At 35.9% G+C, this 19,112-nt stretch overlaps 1 protein-coding gene across 6 annotated transcripts in view; it reads right to left on the bottom strand.

The window, feature by feature from the left end:
* Window positions 1–19,112, bottom strand: part of TRPC4 (transient receptor potential cation channel subfamily C member 4) — a 250,640-nt gene that overhangs the window by 121,387 nt on the left and 110,141 nt on the right. For all 6 annotated transcript variants that reach the window (XM_055120153.1, XM_055120161.1, XM_055120178.1 and 3 more), the window contains exon 3: window positions 13,956–14,474. In XM_055120153.1, coding sequence (XP_054976128.1) covers window positions 13,956–14,474 — 519 coding nt within the window. The remainder of the gene's footprint in view (window positions 1–13,955; window positions 14,475–19,112) is intronic.

Genomic DNA, 19,112 nt, shown 5'->3' on the forward strand with positions numbered 1-19,112 from the left:
CCTCACAAGCCCTGTAGTACCATCACATACAGCCTGCCTCGATGGCAGTCACTTTTCTTCTAGCGCGCACTCTCTCTCTTTCTCTCTGTCTCTTTTTCTCTCCCTCCATCTTCTTGAGAATTATGGTTTGCAATACAGATATAGACAAGTTATCATGTTTATTACTTTATCTACTTTCAGCATGCAGTTCTTATCTAGAGTGATCCTCCCGGAGTAATTCCTGAGTATAGAGCCAGGAATAACCTGTGAGCATCTCTGGGTGTGACCCAAAAAGCCAAAAAAAAAAAGTTAAGAAAGCGGACTCTCTACTGTATACATTTTCTCACAATAAAGTAATAGTATTATTTATTATACCCTAGTAAAGATTTTATATTTGCAGAGTACTACACCAATCCCACTACCAGAATTTCAAAATCCCTCCACCATTTCCCCATGACATAATGTGAACTTACATGAAACAAAATTGGAGTAATGATGGCAGAGAAACTGGGTGAGTGAGACAAATAAGTCTAAGACCCTCAAATAGTATTAAGATTAGGGCTAGAAAATAATGGAGATCTATTTTCTTGCCATGTATTCACACAGCAAAAAGAGAACCCGTTGAGTTCTCTGGGTTCCCTTATATAAAAATATCTACCCAAATTTTTTTCACCAGTTTATGAGATCTCCAATTCCATGACTCACATATATCACTGTAGGATCACATTGGTTTGTCCTTTCTGCCTTGCCACAGGAGCTTAGGTTTGTTGGGTTACCCCCATTACACTGCTCCATTCCTGTGTGCTTACTTGTAACTTCTTTGTGCTCTGCTTCCCCAACTGGCCAATAACCTTTATCTCCTAATATGACACTGTTGACTTGTAACTATTGCTTTTCTCTTCTCCTTAAATCCTTTGCATAGTTAATTCAGAGCGATGTCCTTTTTGTATAGGCACAGAAAGACAGCTAATGTCATGCTTTTGTAATTTGGGAGTTAATTGACTCCAAATGCTATTCACTCCTGGGCATCTGTTCTCTTGATTTAAGCCTCAGTGGCCCTTGCTTCCTAGCACCCCAAAAGCAGGGTCCCGAGGAGCGACTGGATGGACCCTGGGCAAGCTGTGAGTTACCTTGGCATTAAAATGGGCCAGGCCAAAGTGCCACAATACTTAACTATAAGTTAAGAGCATGGTCATGGACAAATTCTGTCATGATTCAAAAAGTAACAGATGGATTAGGACCCTACTAGGGTTAGGAGAGATTAATCTGGCCTGAGCACTGTAGTCTGAGATCTATAGTGAGATGTCCCCAGGAAAGTCACCCTGTGAGCTTGAAGTATCTCTTACTGTATCCATACAAAATCACTAATATTAAGAAGTAGAATTAAGATGTTAATCAAGATGTTAATTAAGTTATTGGACTAAGGAGAGGAGAATTACCCCTAGGTGGTATTTTCACCCTTTAGCCTAATGGGCAATCAGGAAGGGCTTTTGATATGTTGATTTTGCTACCAGACAGGGTGTGATGGCTACCCCCAATGCTGGGGAGTTGTTGAGAGACTAGAGACTAAGGCTGAGAATCAGAGCACGGAGAGATGAGGCGGAGAGACAGGAGGAGATGACGGGGAATGAGGGGCAGTGTGACACTAGAATGAGGGACTTAGTGAAACCCTTAGTGGAACAGGAGTGTGGGGAGAATGGAATAAAGAGCAACTGATCACCAACCAGCCTGGCCCTTGTTCCTCCTTCATCTGCCCATGGCATTGGCTGTCCTGTGGCATATCTAACTAGTGGTTCCTTCATACTGACTGAAGGTGCATTTTAAGCTCTACCTTCACAACTTAATTGTAAAGCAATTTGTTTTCTGTGGTCAATAGAAGTTTCTCAGCAGTGCCTGGTTGAAGGAGGGTCTGGAAGGATAGTGTCAGGACAAAGATACAGGGTGGCTTCTCTTGCAGTCATCATCGTGAAGGTTAGAAGTTTCAGTCCAGTTGCAACAAGCAGAAGAGTCTCTATGTTACCCCTCCATTGTGGTCTTAAGACAGCTAGATTTCATATACAGCAACTCAAGGTTCCTACATAGAGTTGGGGAAGCTGTAAAACATACAGCCAAGTCTTGAGAATTACATCAATCAAATGATGCTATATTCTATTAGTCAGGCAAGCAGCCAAGAAGACTATGATCCAACAGATGAGTGATTAGATGGCACCTCTTAATTTGCAATCATCTTTCAGATCACCCCATCAAGCTTCTGGAGATAATATGTATAAAAACAATAAAAAAAATCACTCATATTTCTAACATGAGTAATTAGGAGTGCCTTCTACTCCACCAGCTGAAATAGGAAGAGGTTTAGAGAGAAAACATATGAATTCATCTTTGCTAAACAGAAGATAATACTGTTAGATATTTGAATCATGGTTCATTGAATATGTAGGATTTTAAAAAGTCTATGTCCCTCAGAACTGCCAAACCCAGTCCTATATGGCCTCTTCTTTTCTCCAGTCTCATCTTCTGGCACTCCCCTAAGTTATGGCCGTTTTTTTTAACAGCCCTATGACTTGTTTGATAATTGAGATGAACAAGATAACATAGATAGAGGAGGAGGAAGTCAGATAGATAGACACATAAAATTATTTTGCATTGTGATCGGGATCATGAAGATAATTAAAATTATAATTAAAATTATATAATATAATTTCTATATATATATATATATATATGGAAATACTGAGGATACCATCTAGGAGAGAGAATAGTAATTAGAATGAGTATTCTAGGGTCTTCACTGAGAAGTACATCATAGGAGGTGAGACTGGAATAAGAAGTTATCCATTCTCAGAAGAGTTCATGCTAGAGCAGAGACTGTGGGGCAGGAATGTGGATGGATGGGAAGGATACATGGAAATGGGATGCTACAGACTCAATCTCTGTTTTTGCCTCTGTGCCTCTGCATATAGTAGTTTTTTCAATAATGCAGTTTACTAAATTATTTGCCTAGGTGACTTGGTTTCCACTGAAACTCATCTGCAAGACTTGCTATAATATCCAGATAATTTTCATAAAGCCTATGAGCAAAGTCAGGAACTATATATTTGGACATGGAGAAGGTGACTCTGCCATGGCCTCCGATTCACATGGTGATGACATATTTACTTCCTTTCTAGCTTTACTAAGTAGATAGTTATCTGAGGAAAGAATGTCCTCTGACTTGGGAATAATCAGTAAGTGATAAATAGTAATGGGTCTCTTTCTCTTTAATAAGTGAGTGCACTTCCCAGAAGGAAGGGAGGGAGGGAGGAAGGGAAGAAAGGAAAAATGGAGGGAGGGAGGGACAAAAAGAGAGAGGGAAATATAAATGAAGGAGGTAGCATACAGTGTAAATAAAATATACCTATGATGCTATTTTTTACATTTATGGTCTGCATTTTCTGCATGATTGAGTACTATCACACACAAACATACACATACCACATGAACTCTATTATTATTTAAGTCAGAATACAGTTCTAGTTTCTAGGAGACATCTGGAAGAAATCTAGTCTGGGCCTATGGCTTGCTGCTTTCTCATTTTTCTGCTTGCCATCTTTGCACAAAAAAACATATCCTGTTAGATTTTGTAGACAGCACTTGGAAGGAAAAAGAATATCTCTATTTCTATGGTGGCTGGAGGCCAGAGGCCAGAGGCCCCTCTGATTCCACTTGTGTTTACTGCAATAGCAGCTGCCTATGAGATTTGCAGCTTCCCTCCTAAAGAGAAAATGGGCAAAAAAGTAAAAGAGGTTCAGAACCACATGTCCCAGAGTCATTTGGGGAAAAAACTCACTGGAATTAGAAACAATACTGCCTATCACTTAAAACTGAATCCGAGAGGGGCCAAAGCAATAGTACTGTAGTAGGTTGCTTGCCTTGCACGTAGCCAAGCCAGCAACCACGAGAGATCCTTGAGCACAGAGTCAGGAGTAAGTCCTGAGCACTACTGAGTATGACCAAAAAATCAAAAATTAAAGAAAAAAATCAATAACAGCAACAACAACAATACATCTGCAGCAGTGCATGGAAGAGGAAAATGCAGAACTTTTCACTAACATTCAGGCAGCTGATGACTGTTTTGCTTAAGTCCACATAATTATAAAGAGAAATCCAAGTAGGAAGAAGGATTTAGTGTGTTTTGTATCGTTTGCCCCTAGGATACAAAGGGCACAGCATTATGTGTTCCCTATAGCTGAAGGTGAATAAAGAATAGCATGGTAGGAAAGAAAACCATAATCCTTGCTGATGTGATTGCTTTTTCAGACTACATTACCTAGAAGCAATCAGTAAACACACAGCTTCAGAATCACAGAGCACAAAATTATAGCATGGGTATTTATAAGCTATAAAAACTGTGCTTTTTTGTTTACTGAAAGTCAAACATTAACCTCTACTTAGTAAAAATATAAAGATATGTCTTATGTGGTCAAAGGAAGAGTTTAAACATTCCCTCTCAAATGTAAAAAATATAATGAAAGGAAATTTGAGCAGTTTTGTCTCCTAACATCTCCAGATAATTTATTCATAGCAACAATGAATCTGCTTCAGAGTTTTTTCTCAAAAGAAAACTTTATGAGTTTTGATATATTTCTATAAAATATATGGATTGGCATAAATTGTTAAATCATTAAGTTAAAAACTGGTCATTTCTAATTTTAACACAGACAATATATGTTCATTATATAATGACCTCTCCACCAAAAAAAAAGCCCTCTCAGATTTAAATGTGTAAGTTTTTGCAAAGCAAAAAAAAGAAATAATTTTTCAATACTGAACAAAAAAGTTACATCTGAATAATAGAAAACAGCCCCTGACAATTATCATGAAATTAGAAATACTAGTTTTGCACAGTAAAGTAATTTAATTTAGGAAATATACAGTGGGGTTTTTTAAAGATAGTGTTATAAATTAAATGCTTTTACTTTTGTCCATGAAAAAATATACTGAAAAGATTAGATGATTCTGAGAATCCTAACAATTTTGTCTGGTAAATAGAAGAACATGTCTTTCAGAAATGCTTAATCCTTTTCTTTTGAATTTATCTCAAAGCAGCATTAAATAAAAGCTGCATTTTATATTAATTTAAAGTTGCTATTTTGTGTTTATAAAATACAAATTTATAATTTTTCTTCAGTGCAGGTTATTATAATCCATTTATACAATATTTTGAGCAAATGCAACTTCAGTTGCAGAAGGAAAAAAACAATCACTTTCAGATACGAATTAGAAGAAAATAGTTACATGTCATTTAATTAGCTGCAAAAAATCCCATGGGGATTGCATTCCAGGCTCTAAAAACCTAGTGTTAAATTAAATGCCTAATGGCCTGTCATAGACCTGTCAGCTAGGCTGATAAGACCTAAACAGGCATTTGCTTCCACCATTACACAGTGGCAGGCACTGAAAGGTTGGTTCCTAGGAGGGGGCTGGGTGAGACATTAGGGAATCTTTGATCCCTGTAGCTTCTGCCTAGCAACAGCAGGTGTGTGCACACAAAAGACAGACAGGGGCCCAGAAATCAGTTCATGAGCATGCTGAGAACTGTCAGTGGGAAAACTAAGCCAGAGGAATGCTGTTTTTAATCCATTTTCAGATTTCATCATTATTTACATCACTTTGTATAGTGTTATCTATTAAAATTCTATTGTGTTTTTAGCTTTATAGTTGCTTATTATAGTATAGGCTATATGGTTTTAATAATATTAAGGTTTATGGTATTGACATACAAAGTTATTGCATCCTGCCACCACTAAAAAGCAAGACATGTATTGCTTTCTCTCCTTCTCTCTCTCCCCTCTCTCCTTCTCTCTTACTATCCATTTTACATATATATGTATACATATACATATATAATATAATGAGCATATTATGCTATGGATTCGTATTTCTGGAGTGTATACGTGTAGCTTTCAGGTCCAAAGGGCATAAATAATCAGGACCTAAAAAATTTTACAAATGCAAGTTGAATGCACAAATCAAGTGTGTAGTATGTAGTATTAATTTCCTTGGGAAGCTGGTAATGGAACAAATAGAGTGTGAATAACCTTAGGCACCAGAATAAACTTCACAACTTGTAAATTTGCTGAGATTGTATGCTTTAATAGAAATGATGCAGAGTACTGATTATACTAATAGAGTGTTAGAAGAAATAACTTACTTTAATATTCAAATATGTAATGCAACCCAGGAGGCACAGGTGAATATTCATTACAAATGTTAAAATGTTTAATGATGAAGCTAACTACTGCTGCTCTGTAGTGTACATAGAATGGTATACAGCATTTTTCTGTATAAAGAAACTTTCCTGCAGAATGCTTTACTCTTTCATACTAAAAGTCCATGATAGATTAATAAAACAATGCTAATAACTGTTAAGAACTAATTTGAATAGTTATACTTCTATAGGCAAATATACAAAATATGCTAACTTCTGGATTTGATTTGTCATGCACTTAACTACTAACCTATGAGAAACTCAGTATTTTTTTCTATTTTTAAAATGATAAAACAGAAACTCAGGACAATAATTCCACATACCTGTTTAGAAGCAAAACAGAATTTTGTACACTTCATAGCCTTTGTGCCTCTAATATAATATTTATGTCAATCACATAGACATGAGTTAAGTTTTACTATAAAAGATGTTCAGAGTCCATCTTATGTTCGAGGCTCTGTCTTATAAACTTTTAGTTAATTTTTAAAAATTATTAATTACAGGCAAGAATTAACTTCCAGTTAGGCATAAATATGTGAACATAAATATATCCTGTATATTATGTGAGCATAAATATATCCTGTATATACTGTGAGCATAAATATATCCTAGTATAAATACATATAAGGAGATGTGCATTTTATATTTCTTCTCTATTACTAAGGTTATTTTGACTAAAGTCAGTGTAAGAAACGCAGTCTATAACCAACCCGAATTTTTGCAATTCTACCCTTCTTTGCCCATTCTATTGTTGTATAAACATCACATTGGGATAAATTTTGACCTATATTTTGTCTTGTGCTTTCTGATTTGCCAACATAAGACCTTTGAACTAGCACTACTATTTGATTTTAGCCCTATTCTTTTTCATGGTTGATAACAATGAAAACATATTTTTCTTTTGTTCATGGCCATAAAATCACTGGAGCAAAGGTAAGGCTGTGATATGAAAAATAAAGATGAGATGTTTTTGTGACAGAGAAACACAAATACAGTAGCTCTTTCTCCCATCTACTTATAGTCTTAAATCACTCAATAATGCATGGTCTCTCCATTTTCAGATCTATGAGCACTTTGTTTTGTATTTTGTTTGGGGGTCACATCTGGTGATAGCTCAGTACTTACTCTTAACTCTGTGCTCAGGGAGACTATACACAGTGCTGGGGATGGAACAAGGGTCAGAATCTATGTGCAAGGCAGTTCCTTACAGCCTGTTCTATCTCTCTGCCTTGTTTTACTCCCTTATTCTATTGTATTGCAGTGCATTGTATTTTATATATATCATTTAGGCAATAATATTATAACAGTGTTTAAGTTTATAGTATTGCTATACAAAATTACTGCATATCACAGTCACCAAAGTCCCTGACCTTCCACCCCATCCTTACTTCTTCTGGTTTGACCTTCCTTCCACCCACATCTATTACCCTACCTTTTATGACTAAAAATTGTGGTTTGGTGTACATTGTTACTTCACTTTACCATGACCAACATGCTCTATACTTGCATCTATGCCCTTGTGTTACTTCCAGCCCATCTAAAAATCTGGTATTTTTAGGTATATCTCAGAGTACCTAAGGTGTATTACCCATTAATACCATCAATATCCATGTCTTATTTGCTTATATATACTACAGAGGAGTAAAATCATCTGGTATCTGCTATTTTTTCTGGCTAATGTCCCTTCATGATACTATCCAATTCCATTAAACTTTCTTCGAGCTGCATGGTTTTATTTTTTTATTGAGGCGGCATAGTATTCCATTGTGTATACATACTGCAACTTCTTTATCCACTCATCTGTTGCCAACATTCAAGTTGTTTCTATATTCTAGCAGTTGTATTAAGTTCTGTAATGAACCCAGGTGTTCATGTATCTTTTTGAATTAATGTATTTGTGTTTTAGAGGTAGATGCCTAGAAATACAATAGATGAATCATATGAGAACTACATTTTTACTGATTTGAGAAATCTCCATGGTGTTTAGAGTCTGGACCAGGGAACAATCCACCAACAGTAAATAAGGGTTTCTTTGCCACCAAATCCATACCAATCTCATGCCAAGACTTGTTATTTCCAAGTTTAGGGTTTATTTTTCTTTGATATATGCCATTCTCATTGGTGTCAGGTAATACCTTATTATCATTTTGGCTTGTGTCTCCCTGACACAAAGTGATGATGAACACTTTTCATATGCTTATTGATCGTTCCTATATCCTCTTTGTTAATTCATCTCTTCTCCCCATTTTATTTAATGTTCTCTCTTTCTAAATCGGACTTGAACACTCTGTTTGGGACACATTCAGCTATGCTCGGAGGTTATTGTTGGCTCTGTGCTCAGGGCTAGAAAACCTCTATAATCACTTCTTGAGAAGTCAGGATCATATACTAAATTTTAAACCCTTGATTCAATCTTGATAGTAAAATTAAAGTTGCATGAATCTTGACTGCTTTTTAGTTTATTAGATAGTCTTTAAAAAATACCACAATCACTTGGTGCTCAGATAGATCTGGATTCTGGGTAAAACAGCAGTAGCACTAGAGTTTAAAAAAATCTCCAAGGTGATTTCAGTATAAGACAGGTGAAACCCAACAGGGGGCCAAAGTGAAAATGGATAGGCATCATAATATATCAAGAAGTACCAGGGTTAAAAGGTCCAGAGGAATAAAATAATGTAGAAGTAGACTATAAATATTACTTTTTTTGCTGAATATGAAGCTGTAAGTAGTGCAGTTGGATGTTTGTAAAGATGAAAATGACACTTTCAATTAAACAGTGTCTGCATGAGAAGTGTTGTGACATTTGGACTTCACCTCAGTGAAATATGCTTCACACATCTCCACATTTACACTCACCAAACTGAGAAGTTCCAAAAGACATGGTGTTTACAGTACCACAACTGCAAAAATTATTCCTAGTTTCATGTTTTTAAATGGAAAACAGTGCTGAAGAGATAGTATTGGAGGTATTCTTAGTATTTATTTACTTAGTTTGCTCACAACATCAATCCTCACTGGAAATAATAAACCAGGAGTAAGCCCTGAGCACATCTGGGTGTGGCCCAACCTCATGTCCCCTTCAAAAAAAAAAGAAGAAGAAAACAAGTAAAGTACCTCAGTAGTATGGAGAGAAATGAAAATAAATCATCAATTTTAACTTGGAATAGATAGCCTAAAGTAAGGCTTCTCAAAGAAAATTAATATTTTAGAAAAATTTGAAGAGCACCAACTTAAAACTGTTCGAAACAGAGAAGACAGAAAATGAAAACAAATGTGGTAAGTAACTCCAAATATCACCCAAATAACCTAGTATGTGTTAAATAAAAGCAAGGGCTAATTTGTAAGCAAAAGACAAAAGAGAACCAAATCAAATTGCCTCCTGTAGTTACATGAATAACTCTGATAACTAATTCAGCATAAAAATCTTATTAATAGAAGGGAACACTATATGTCTTTTCTCATTTTTTCTTTCTAGGTCTATCTGCTTTGCTATTCTTCCATAATAGACATTTAATGTCTGTGAGACAAAATTTCCATAGTATAAGTTATTTCCCACTCAAATTTTACATGCTTTGATGCAAAATTTACCAGGTGAAAGAAAACATGGGATCTTTGTTCTAAACTCCTTTTTTCTCTAATTATTTTGTTTTTAAATTTTTTTGAATCACTGTGAGATAGTTATAAACTTTCATGTTTGGGTTACAATCATACAATGATCAAACATCCATCCCCCCACCAGTGCACATTCCCCACCACCAATATCCCCGGTATACCCCCCTTTCCCACCCACCCCCTGCCTCCATGGCAGACAGTATTCCCCATAATCTCTCTCTACTTTTGGGCATTATGGCTTGCAACACAGACACTGAGAGGACAGTAGATACAAGGGCCAGGAGGACTGCCCTATAGCTGGAAGCTTTGTTCTAAGCTTTTTTTAACGTGTATAAGGATTTTTATTGATTGATTGATTGATTTACATTAATGAGTCATCGTGAGGGTGCAGCTACACAGTTTCGTGCCTGTGTTACAGTTATACAATATTCGAGTATCCATCCCTCCACCAGTGCCCATTCTCCTCCACCGATGGCCCCCAGAGTCCCTCCCCCCATGCTGTCTTCCCCGCCTCCGCACGTACCCCTCCCCTTCACCGTGACAGTTCTCTCTCTCCTTTTGGGTTTTGTGATTTGCAATGGAGGTACTGGGTGGCTATCATGTTGAATCTATAGTCTGCTTTCAACCCACCTCTACCATCCCAAGTGGATCCTCTACTACACATTAGTTGGTGTTCCCTTCTCTACCTGAGTTGCTCTCTCCCCCAGCATGTGAGGTCAGCTTCCAAGCCGTGGATCAGGCCTCCTGGTACTTAATGCTACTATCCTTGGGTGTTAGTCTCCCATTCTGTTGTTTTATATTCCACAAATGAGTACGATTTTTCTGTCTGTCTCTTTCTTTCTGACTCATTTCACTTAGTATGATACTTTTCATGCTGATCCACTTATATGCAAAATTCATGACTTCATCCTTTCTGACAGCTGCATAGTATTCCATTGTGTAGATGGACCAAAGTTTCTTTAACCAGTCATCTGTTCTCGGGCAAGGAGTGAAAAGGAAGGTGTAAGCACAAGACTCTTGATGGCTAAAACAGTCACTTGATCTAAAAGAATTATTTACATTACCATTGTAGGATTCCTTGATATGATTTTAGTAGGTCCATTCTTAAAGAATGACAGTTTAAAAATAACGAAAACAGAAGACTCTAGCTGCCTTCAGTGACTTTTAATAGCACAGAGTAATATCTATCAAATTATGGACCTGTAGAAAGACTTATCAGGAAATTGGGGGGCAAAAGTAGAACTCAAGAGGCATTCTCAATTTGTTTTTAATATGAAATACATACTGTAGCAAGTTCAAATTTATTTATTGTCTCATTTTTGCTGAAATCTGATAAAAAAACATTTTGTCAAGATGAATTTATTGGCAGAGACTTTATAAAACAATATAAGGACTATGAGATCGAGGTATGTCCAGCCTTAGGCAATCTTAAGAACACAGTATCTCCTTTGTTTAGCTTTGCTGCTTGACTGCTCTGTCATCCATCAGTGTTCTCATGCCACATTCCTGAGTCTGTTTTTTTTAAATGTATTTTTTCATTCTTTCATATCAAAGGTTTTTAATTAATAAAGCAACAAAATCAATAGGAACCACAAGCATGCTATATCTGGAATATTTTCATTTTATGCATGCCTTCTGAGTGAAAGAAATCTCTTCACCTTTCTCTCATCTCTCCAAGACACAATAAAAAATCAGTAGAGGGTTATTTATGCGTTGATTTTTCTTTCTACTTTTTATATATACCTCCATAAGATAGAACCCAACTTGGCAATGTTTAAAGTTAATACTGCAAGATTGTTGATGTATCTGTATGAAAGTGAAAAGTAAATTTAAAACCTACTGTTGACTCTATAGGGACATTTTTTCATTTTAAACTGAAGAACCATAACAAATGAATTGTAATTTTTTATGAAAAATAATAGATTTCCCTACTTTTGTTATTATCTGGAATCTAAACTTCTTGACTTTTGAATTAGTTATTTGAGAATGTTACCACGTGAAATCAAATTAGGTAGTCTCATTTGTAAAAACACTTAAGCGTTGCATCAAGATATCCAAACACATTTAATGATCATACATATATTACAGGAATTAGAGCATGAAAGTAATTGAATGTGGTATAAATTCTGTAGATGTGAAACTGCTGGGTTGAAAGGATAAGTTCCTTGTCTAAGAAATGTCTTCAGTCATGCCTCATTTTTAACTAATAGGCAGGATGACAATAAGTTTTAAGGTAGAGGTGCTCCAAATTAACAAGCATATAGAAACAGAAGGTTCTGTTAGAAATCTTCAACTATGTCCCATTGCTTTGATTCTGGTATATATTACTAAGGACTAATTATTTATAACTAAAGATAGTCACTAATTCGTGATTATCTGTCTAATAGGACTTAAAATTTGAGATTGCTTTGTGTAATTATGAAATATACAAAACTGTCTAAGTGAAGGGAAAAAAGTTTATTGAGAAAGAACATTTTTAGTGGTTAAAAATGAACAAAACCAAAATGGAACCAATTATGATATGAGATCATAATTAGTATAGGTATAAAATAGAGATAAGTTCTTTCACTGACTTCAGAAGAACACAAATGCACCAAGTGAATATAGCAAACTACTGTTTTATTCCAAGTACTGAAAATCTTAGAGATTCCATTTTACTAATTATTCATAATATAATGTGAACGCTGAGTGTAAATACCCTAATCATTGTGTTAATAATACCTTTACTTTTTCTCCCCCCAAATAAAATAAAGTATAATTTTGTAGAGTAATGAATATTTAAGAAAATTCAACATAGAATATAAGTCAATATCAATCTTTATAAGTCTTTATACATGCATTCAATTAATTTTAACTTTATATTGAAGTTTTAAAACATAATAATTTTTCATTATTTTATCTACAGTTATTTGTTTAAATTATTCTACTCCCTTTAAATTAGACTGATTCCAGCACATGAGAACCTAAGAGAATGAGTTAGTAGTTTTTGCATGGCTCAAACCATCATCTTTGATTGAATCAGAGGGGATGCAAGCAACAGATGTTTTCTTATCTACTATGAGGGGGAAATGCACATTTTTTTAAAACAAATTTCAATTTCCCATAACAACTAACCAAATAACTTCAAGAAAAACATGAGAAATCAATTTCAGGTATTTGAATTTTGAATATTTAGTAAGTAGCAATAAATAAGACCACCACAGAAAAATGGAATAATCTGGGACAAGTTGAAAAGAAACTGAAGACTTTTATTATTAAGAAGTCTTTTTATCTTTCTGTGGAAATATATATTATATAGTTTCTTTTCAATTGCTATCCTGGAGTAGACCACTATCATTTTTTATTTGTGAACAGAGACCAACATTTTCTAAATATAGAAGAAATATTTTTTAAGAACCATTCAGATTTGAAACACAAGACAATTATGCTGGAAGAGAAATATACTATATCTGAGTTTGTTTATGTAATACTTTAAAATCTATGAACAGATTTTAAAGAGACATAAACAGAATCTATGAGAAATTTGTTATCTGCATTTATATTTTTTAAGTTCTTAATCTTGTTAAATAAGAAACAAAGCCAGACAAGAGAAGACTTAGCTCTTTATGCTTTTGTTAAATTATTTTTACCTTATTAATAATTACTAATGATATATTGTATTATATATTATGATTTACTGAAACTCTTCATATGCAGTAACACATTTTACATATTCATAAAAAACTGTATAATTACTCATGTAATTAAATATTATAAATATTAACTCCTCAAGTAGAAGGGACAAATGAAGTTTAGAGATATCTATGATTCTCCATCTCAGTTGGACCTACAGATGACAGAATGAGAATTCTCAGTCTGGATATTAGAAAAAAATCACTGTTTTCCCACTATTCCATGATAAATATGTTTGTTTTAACACAGATATCCCAAACACAAACAGCTATTAAACTATTATCACCTAAACTGTGATTCATTATTATTAATGTAGCAAAAGTACTAATGAGCATCCACTTACAGTCAAATATAAAATGCTCCAAACCTGAAAAGAATTTCAGAAGTTTCTCCACTGTGATGAAATGCTATGGCATGTTGATGGATAAACTTTGGCAACACTCACCTCTTTTTGACGGTATTTGATTGCCAGTTTCAGTCTTGCAAGATCATTTCCACTTTGCTCTTCTATGAGACTATTGTCATCTCGGTAATTAAGAATGATTTCCAGTTCTCTGGAACTTCTTGTCTGATCCAGTAGGTCCTTAGCAAACTGTTTGCACTGCCTTGACAGCTCCTCATATTCTGACTTGAATTCATTTTCCACTTTACTAAGTTCTTGGAGCTCCCAACTCAACTGAAAGGCTGTAAGAAAAGGATCTTCACTTGATAGTGCTATAAGCGATGGACTGGCCAAAGCCTTGTAGATATTCAGTCGGGAGCGTGAGTGACGAAGACTGTCCACATCAGAACTGGAGACACACTCAACACAGTTACAGCGGACTTCATGAGGTCTGGGTACAGAGACTCCTTTCTGGACTAAAAGTTTTATTATCTCATAATTATTTGTATGGGCTGCCAAAATGATTGGTGTAATATCCGGAGTGAATTCAGAGAATTGCTTATCAAGAAGTATGGGAGGCACCTAGTAAAAGAAAACAGAGATGCTATGAATATTTATTCAGTTGTTAAGGGCTCTGAATGTTAATAGCATTGTTGTACCAGCTTCAGAAATCTGCAAGTTTTCTTTCTGGAAATACATGCCTTCCCCACCTGAAAAGAGACAAAACAATACTAGAATGGACAACTTTCCAATATAGTCTGACGTTACTGTAGTTTGGGTTTTTTGGTCACACAGGACAGTGCTCAGGGCTTACTCCTGACTCTATGCTCAGTGAACTTTCCTGGAGGGGGACCATATGCAGTGTCAGGGACAGACTGTGGTCAGTTGCATGCAAAACAATAATCAAAGGTGACTACAGAGTCTAAGAGGGCTACTCTTGAGTTGCCTGCTTTCATCTGTACATTCAGAATACATGTCCAGATGATGAAAATTGTTCAGTGACAAAATAGTGTTTTATTAGATATTAAAAGATATTTCACACTGAATCCTTTCCAGATCACCAATGGATTGAATACAACTTTCAGTTCGATTTTGTTTTGGGGTCACATGAGATAGCGTACAGGGTTTACTTCTGGCCCTCTGCTTAGGGATCACTCTTTGCAGTCTTGGTAGACCATATGGGATACCAGAGATGGAGTCCTGAACAGCTGTATGCAAGAAAAGCGCCTTAACTTTGGTATTTTTTCTTCATCTCTTTACACGGCTTCTTTATGTAATACCTTATGAATGCTAGCTCATGGTGAAAATAATGCAATAGCTCTGTTTATTAAAAATAAACTAGGTTTACTAAGCCTCACCATTTATCACTCATTTACAGACATGATTTCTCAGTGATTGAATGGAAGACCTGCTAGTTGAACCCATTTCCATCTGATACGTTGCGTATGTGTAATTGCACCCTTATTTGTAATTTTTGGTTTACTATTTTTTTCTGCTGGGAATAATTCATAGTACTATCTAAAAGAATAAGATCTACAAGGACAATTCAAAGAGACATGGCATAAAAATAGGTAGTGATGTATGCCCATTAAAATCTGCTGCTACAAAAGTCAAATCAAAATGGATTTAAGATCTCAACATCAGACCAGAATCCATATGGTTCATTGAAGAAAAGGTCAGCAAAATCCTCCACAATATCAAAGCTAAAGGTATCTTCAAAGATGAAATGCCACTGATCAAGCAAGTGGAAGCAAAAATAAACAGATGGGACTATCTTAAACTAAGAAGCTTCTGCACCTGAAGAGAAACACCTAAAAGGTGACTACCAGGATACAAAGACAGCCTTCAGAATGGGAAAGAATATTCACCCAATACCCTTCAATAAGTGGTTAATAGCAAAGATATACAATGCACTGGTTGAACTCTACAAGAAAAACATCCAATCCCATAATAAAATGGGTCGATGAAATGAACAGAAACTTTATCAAAGAAGAAATTTGAATGATCAAAAGGCACATGAAAAAATGCGATTTGTCACTAATCATCAGGGAGATGCAGATAAAAACAATTAGATATCATCTCACACCACAGAAACTGGCACACATCCAAAAGAACAAGAGCAACCAGTGCTGGCATGGATGTGGGGAGAAAGGGACTCTCCTTCATTATTGATAGGAATGCTAACTGAACAATTCTTTTTGGAAAACAATATGGATGTTTCTCAAAAAACTATAAATTGAGCTCCCATTTGACCCAGCAACACCACTTCTGAGAATATATACTGGGATCCCAGAAACACACAACAGGAACATCATCTGCACTCCTATTTTTATTATAGCACTATTCACCATAGATAGAATCTGGAAACAACCCGAGTGTCCAAGAACAGATGAATGAATAAAAAATATATGGCACATCTACACAATGGAATACTATGCAACTTTAGGAATAATGAAGCCATGAAATATGCCTGTCAATGGATGGACATGGAAAGTATCATGCTGAGTGAAAGTGAAATGAGTCAGAAGGAGAGGGACAGATATAGAATTATTGCGTTCATTTGTGATATACATAGATGTGTGATACATATATACATATATACATATATATATTTGAAGACTAATATCCATGACCAGAAAAATCAGGGGTTAGGAGGACTGGTCAATGGTTGGAACTAATCACAAGTGTGTGGTGTCTGAGGGTATGACAATAATAGCTGGGAATGATCACGCTGGACAAGATCTGATGGTTAAAATTAGGTAAAGGGAAATTCTTGATAACATCCCAGCATCAATATTACAGATCACGATGCCCAAAAGGAGAGAGAAATAGAAACAGAGAGAGAGCTAGAGGGAAAGAGAGAAAGAGAGACAGCGAATAAAAGCTCCTGCCATAGGGGCAGGTGGGGATGGGGGTGGGGGGGTGATGGGAGGGAACCAGGGGACACTGGTGCTGGGAAATGTACAATGGTGAAGGCCGGGTGTTGAAATACTGTATGACTGAAATCCATTCATGAATAGTTTTGCAAGGGTCTATCTCATAGTGACTCAATAAAAAAAGTTAAAAAATTAAAATAAAATTTGCTGCTAGTAAAACATAAAGGAAACCACAACCAGATCGAAGAGAAGCCAATAATGCAGAGAAAAATAAAATTTTCAAATTGTCAATGATGTTATCATTAGCTCATAAATAGATTGATAGTGTTGCTCAAAATTTATCCAAATGTTTCACCTTGAAGTCACTTAACAACAATCTAATATCAGTAATTTAAAAGTTAGAAAGTGAGGCTACTGAAGATGTAGTACAGCTGGTGCTAGCCATGCACACAGCTGATGCAGGTTAGGTCCCCAGAATCGTACACTGTTTGCCTGAATCTGCCAGGAGTGACCCTTGAGGTCATGATCAGAAGTAATCCCTGAGTATTACTGGGTGTGGCCCAAGAATAAACAACATTTAAAAAGTATTTTGCCTAAATATATTTCCATCTACAGGTACTGAGGGTATCCCGCCTGTACAGAAGAAACTAGCAAGCTACCCGTGACGTACTAAATATGCCAACAACACTAGCAAAAATGGGTCTCATTTCCCTAACCCTGAAGGAGTCTCCAGCTGAGTTGGGGAGAACTCGTACTAAGCAGACTGAAGAAGCCGCACGGCTACCGGCCCACATTGTGGCGCGGTGCGAGATCCGCCGCTAGCAGACGTCCACCGAGCTGCTGCTCCTCTGCAAGCTGCCGTCCCAGTGGCTGGTGTGCAAGATAGCGCAGGACTTCAAGACTGAACTGTGCTTCCAGAGCTCGGCCATCCGGAGGCGTGTGAGGCCTACCTGGTGGGCTCTTTGAGGACACCAACTTTTGCATAAGCCACGCCAAGCGTGACACCATCATGCCCAAGGACATCCAGCCGGCGTGCCGCATCCATGGAGAGAGGGCATAAACTTTACAATACTAAAATCTCAGGGCTGGCACAAATGGAGACGCTACTGGCGCCTGCTCGAGTAAATTGATGATTAACGGGATGTCAGTGCTACAGTACTCTATTTCCATCATTAAATTATATGCTTTTCAGCTAACAATATTGACATATGAAACGACAGAAGAAAAATTTACCCGAGAGATATCCATTTAATTCACAAATATTTATTTCCAAAAATTTAGTATTTGCTAAAGTTAGTTGGAAAGTTTTTATAAAGTTAGTTGACTAAAGAGTTGGCATATGGATTGTAATTTCGTGTATTCTAAAAATTAATATTAAATAGATCCATATTAAAACCTAGCTCTACTCTTAGGTATATTACCTTGTGAAAGTTTCTTTATGTCTCTATTATATTCAAAAGGATATTCCTTCTAAGATGAAGATTTTGAGTCCGAACATTTTTTGTATTCCTGTGACAGCATGATAATAAAATTTTTGAGATTTTTTCAAGCATTTTAATAAAAAATTGTTAAAATTTTAATTTCATCTTTTTAACTTTAGATGTTTCTTCTAAAATATAAAACACTATATATTTTTAACAATCTTATTAAACATACCTCTCTCACATATTCATATTACTTGAGTTTTTACTTCAAGCATAAAGGAGTTCCAATGTAGAGTTAGACTTAAAAGTTTATTTCTAACATCATTTACTTAAAAGTTTAATATTTAATACAAAAACAAGAGGTTGCTCTATGAGTGAGTGAGTGAATGAATGAATGAATGAATATCTAAGAATGAATTGACAGAGGGAAAGAGAGAGTTCATGGATTAAGGGCATGAGAACTGCAATGCTCTTCCAAGTACCACTGTGTTTGGCCTTGGGGGCCTTCATGCACTGCTGGAGTAGACCATGTAATCCACAACACTTCAGGGCCTTTATACCATATCTTTGGTATTTGTGTTTATTTGTTTGCTTTTTGTTTGGGGGCCACATATGGAAATGCTCAGAGATTTCTCCTGGTTCTACACTCAAGAATTACTCCTTTCAGTGCTCAAGGGACATATGGGATGCAGGTATCAAACCTGAGCTTGCTGTGTGCAAGACAAGCATCTTAATTGTTGATCTACCACTCCAACATCAGTAAAATATGTTTGGGCCCTCACATTGAAACCCAGACATATCTGATTGAATATCTGACTGAAATCTGGGGGTCTTGTATGCTTGCACACTGGGGCTACTTATAAAATCTATAACAGTTTTTGTGTTTCTTAACCAGAAATAATATTTATAAATACAAACAT

The sequence above is a fragment of the Sorex araneus genome, chromosome 1, assembly GCF_027595985.1.
Source record: "Sorex araneus isolate mSorAra2 chromosome 1, mSorAra2.pri, whole genome shotgun sequence".
Classification (NCBI taxonomy): Eukaryota; Metazoa; Chordata; class Mammalia; order Eulipotyphla; family Soricidae; genus Sorex; species Sorex araneus.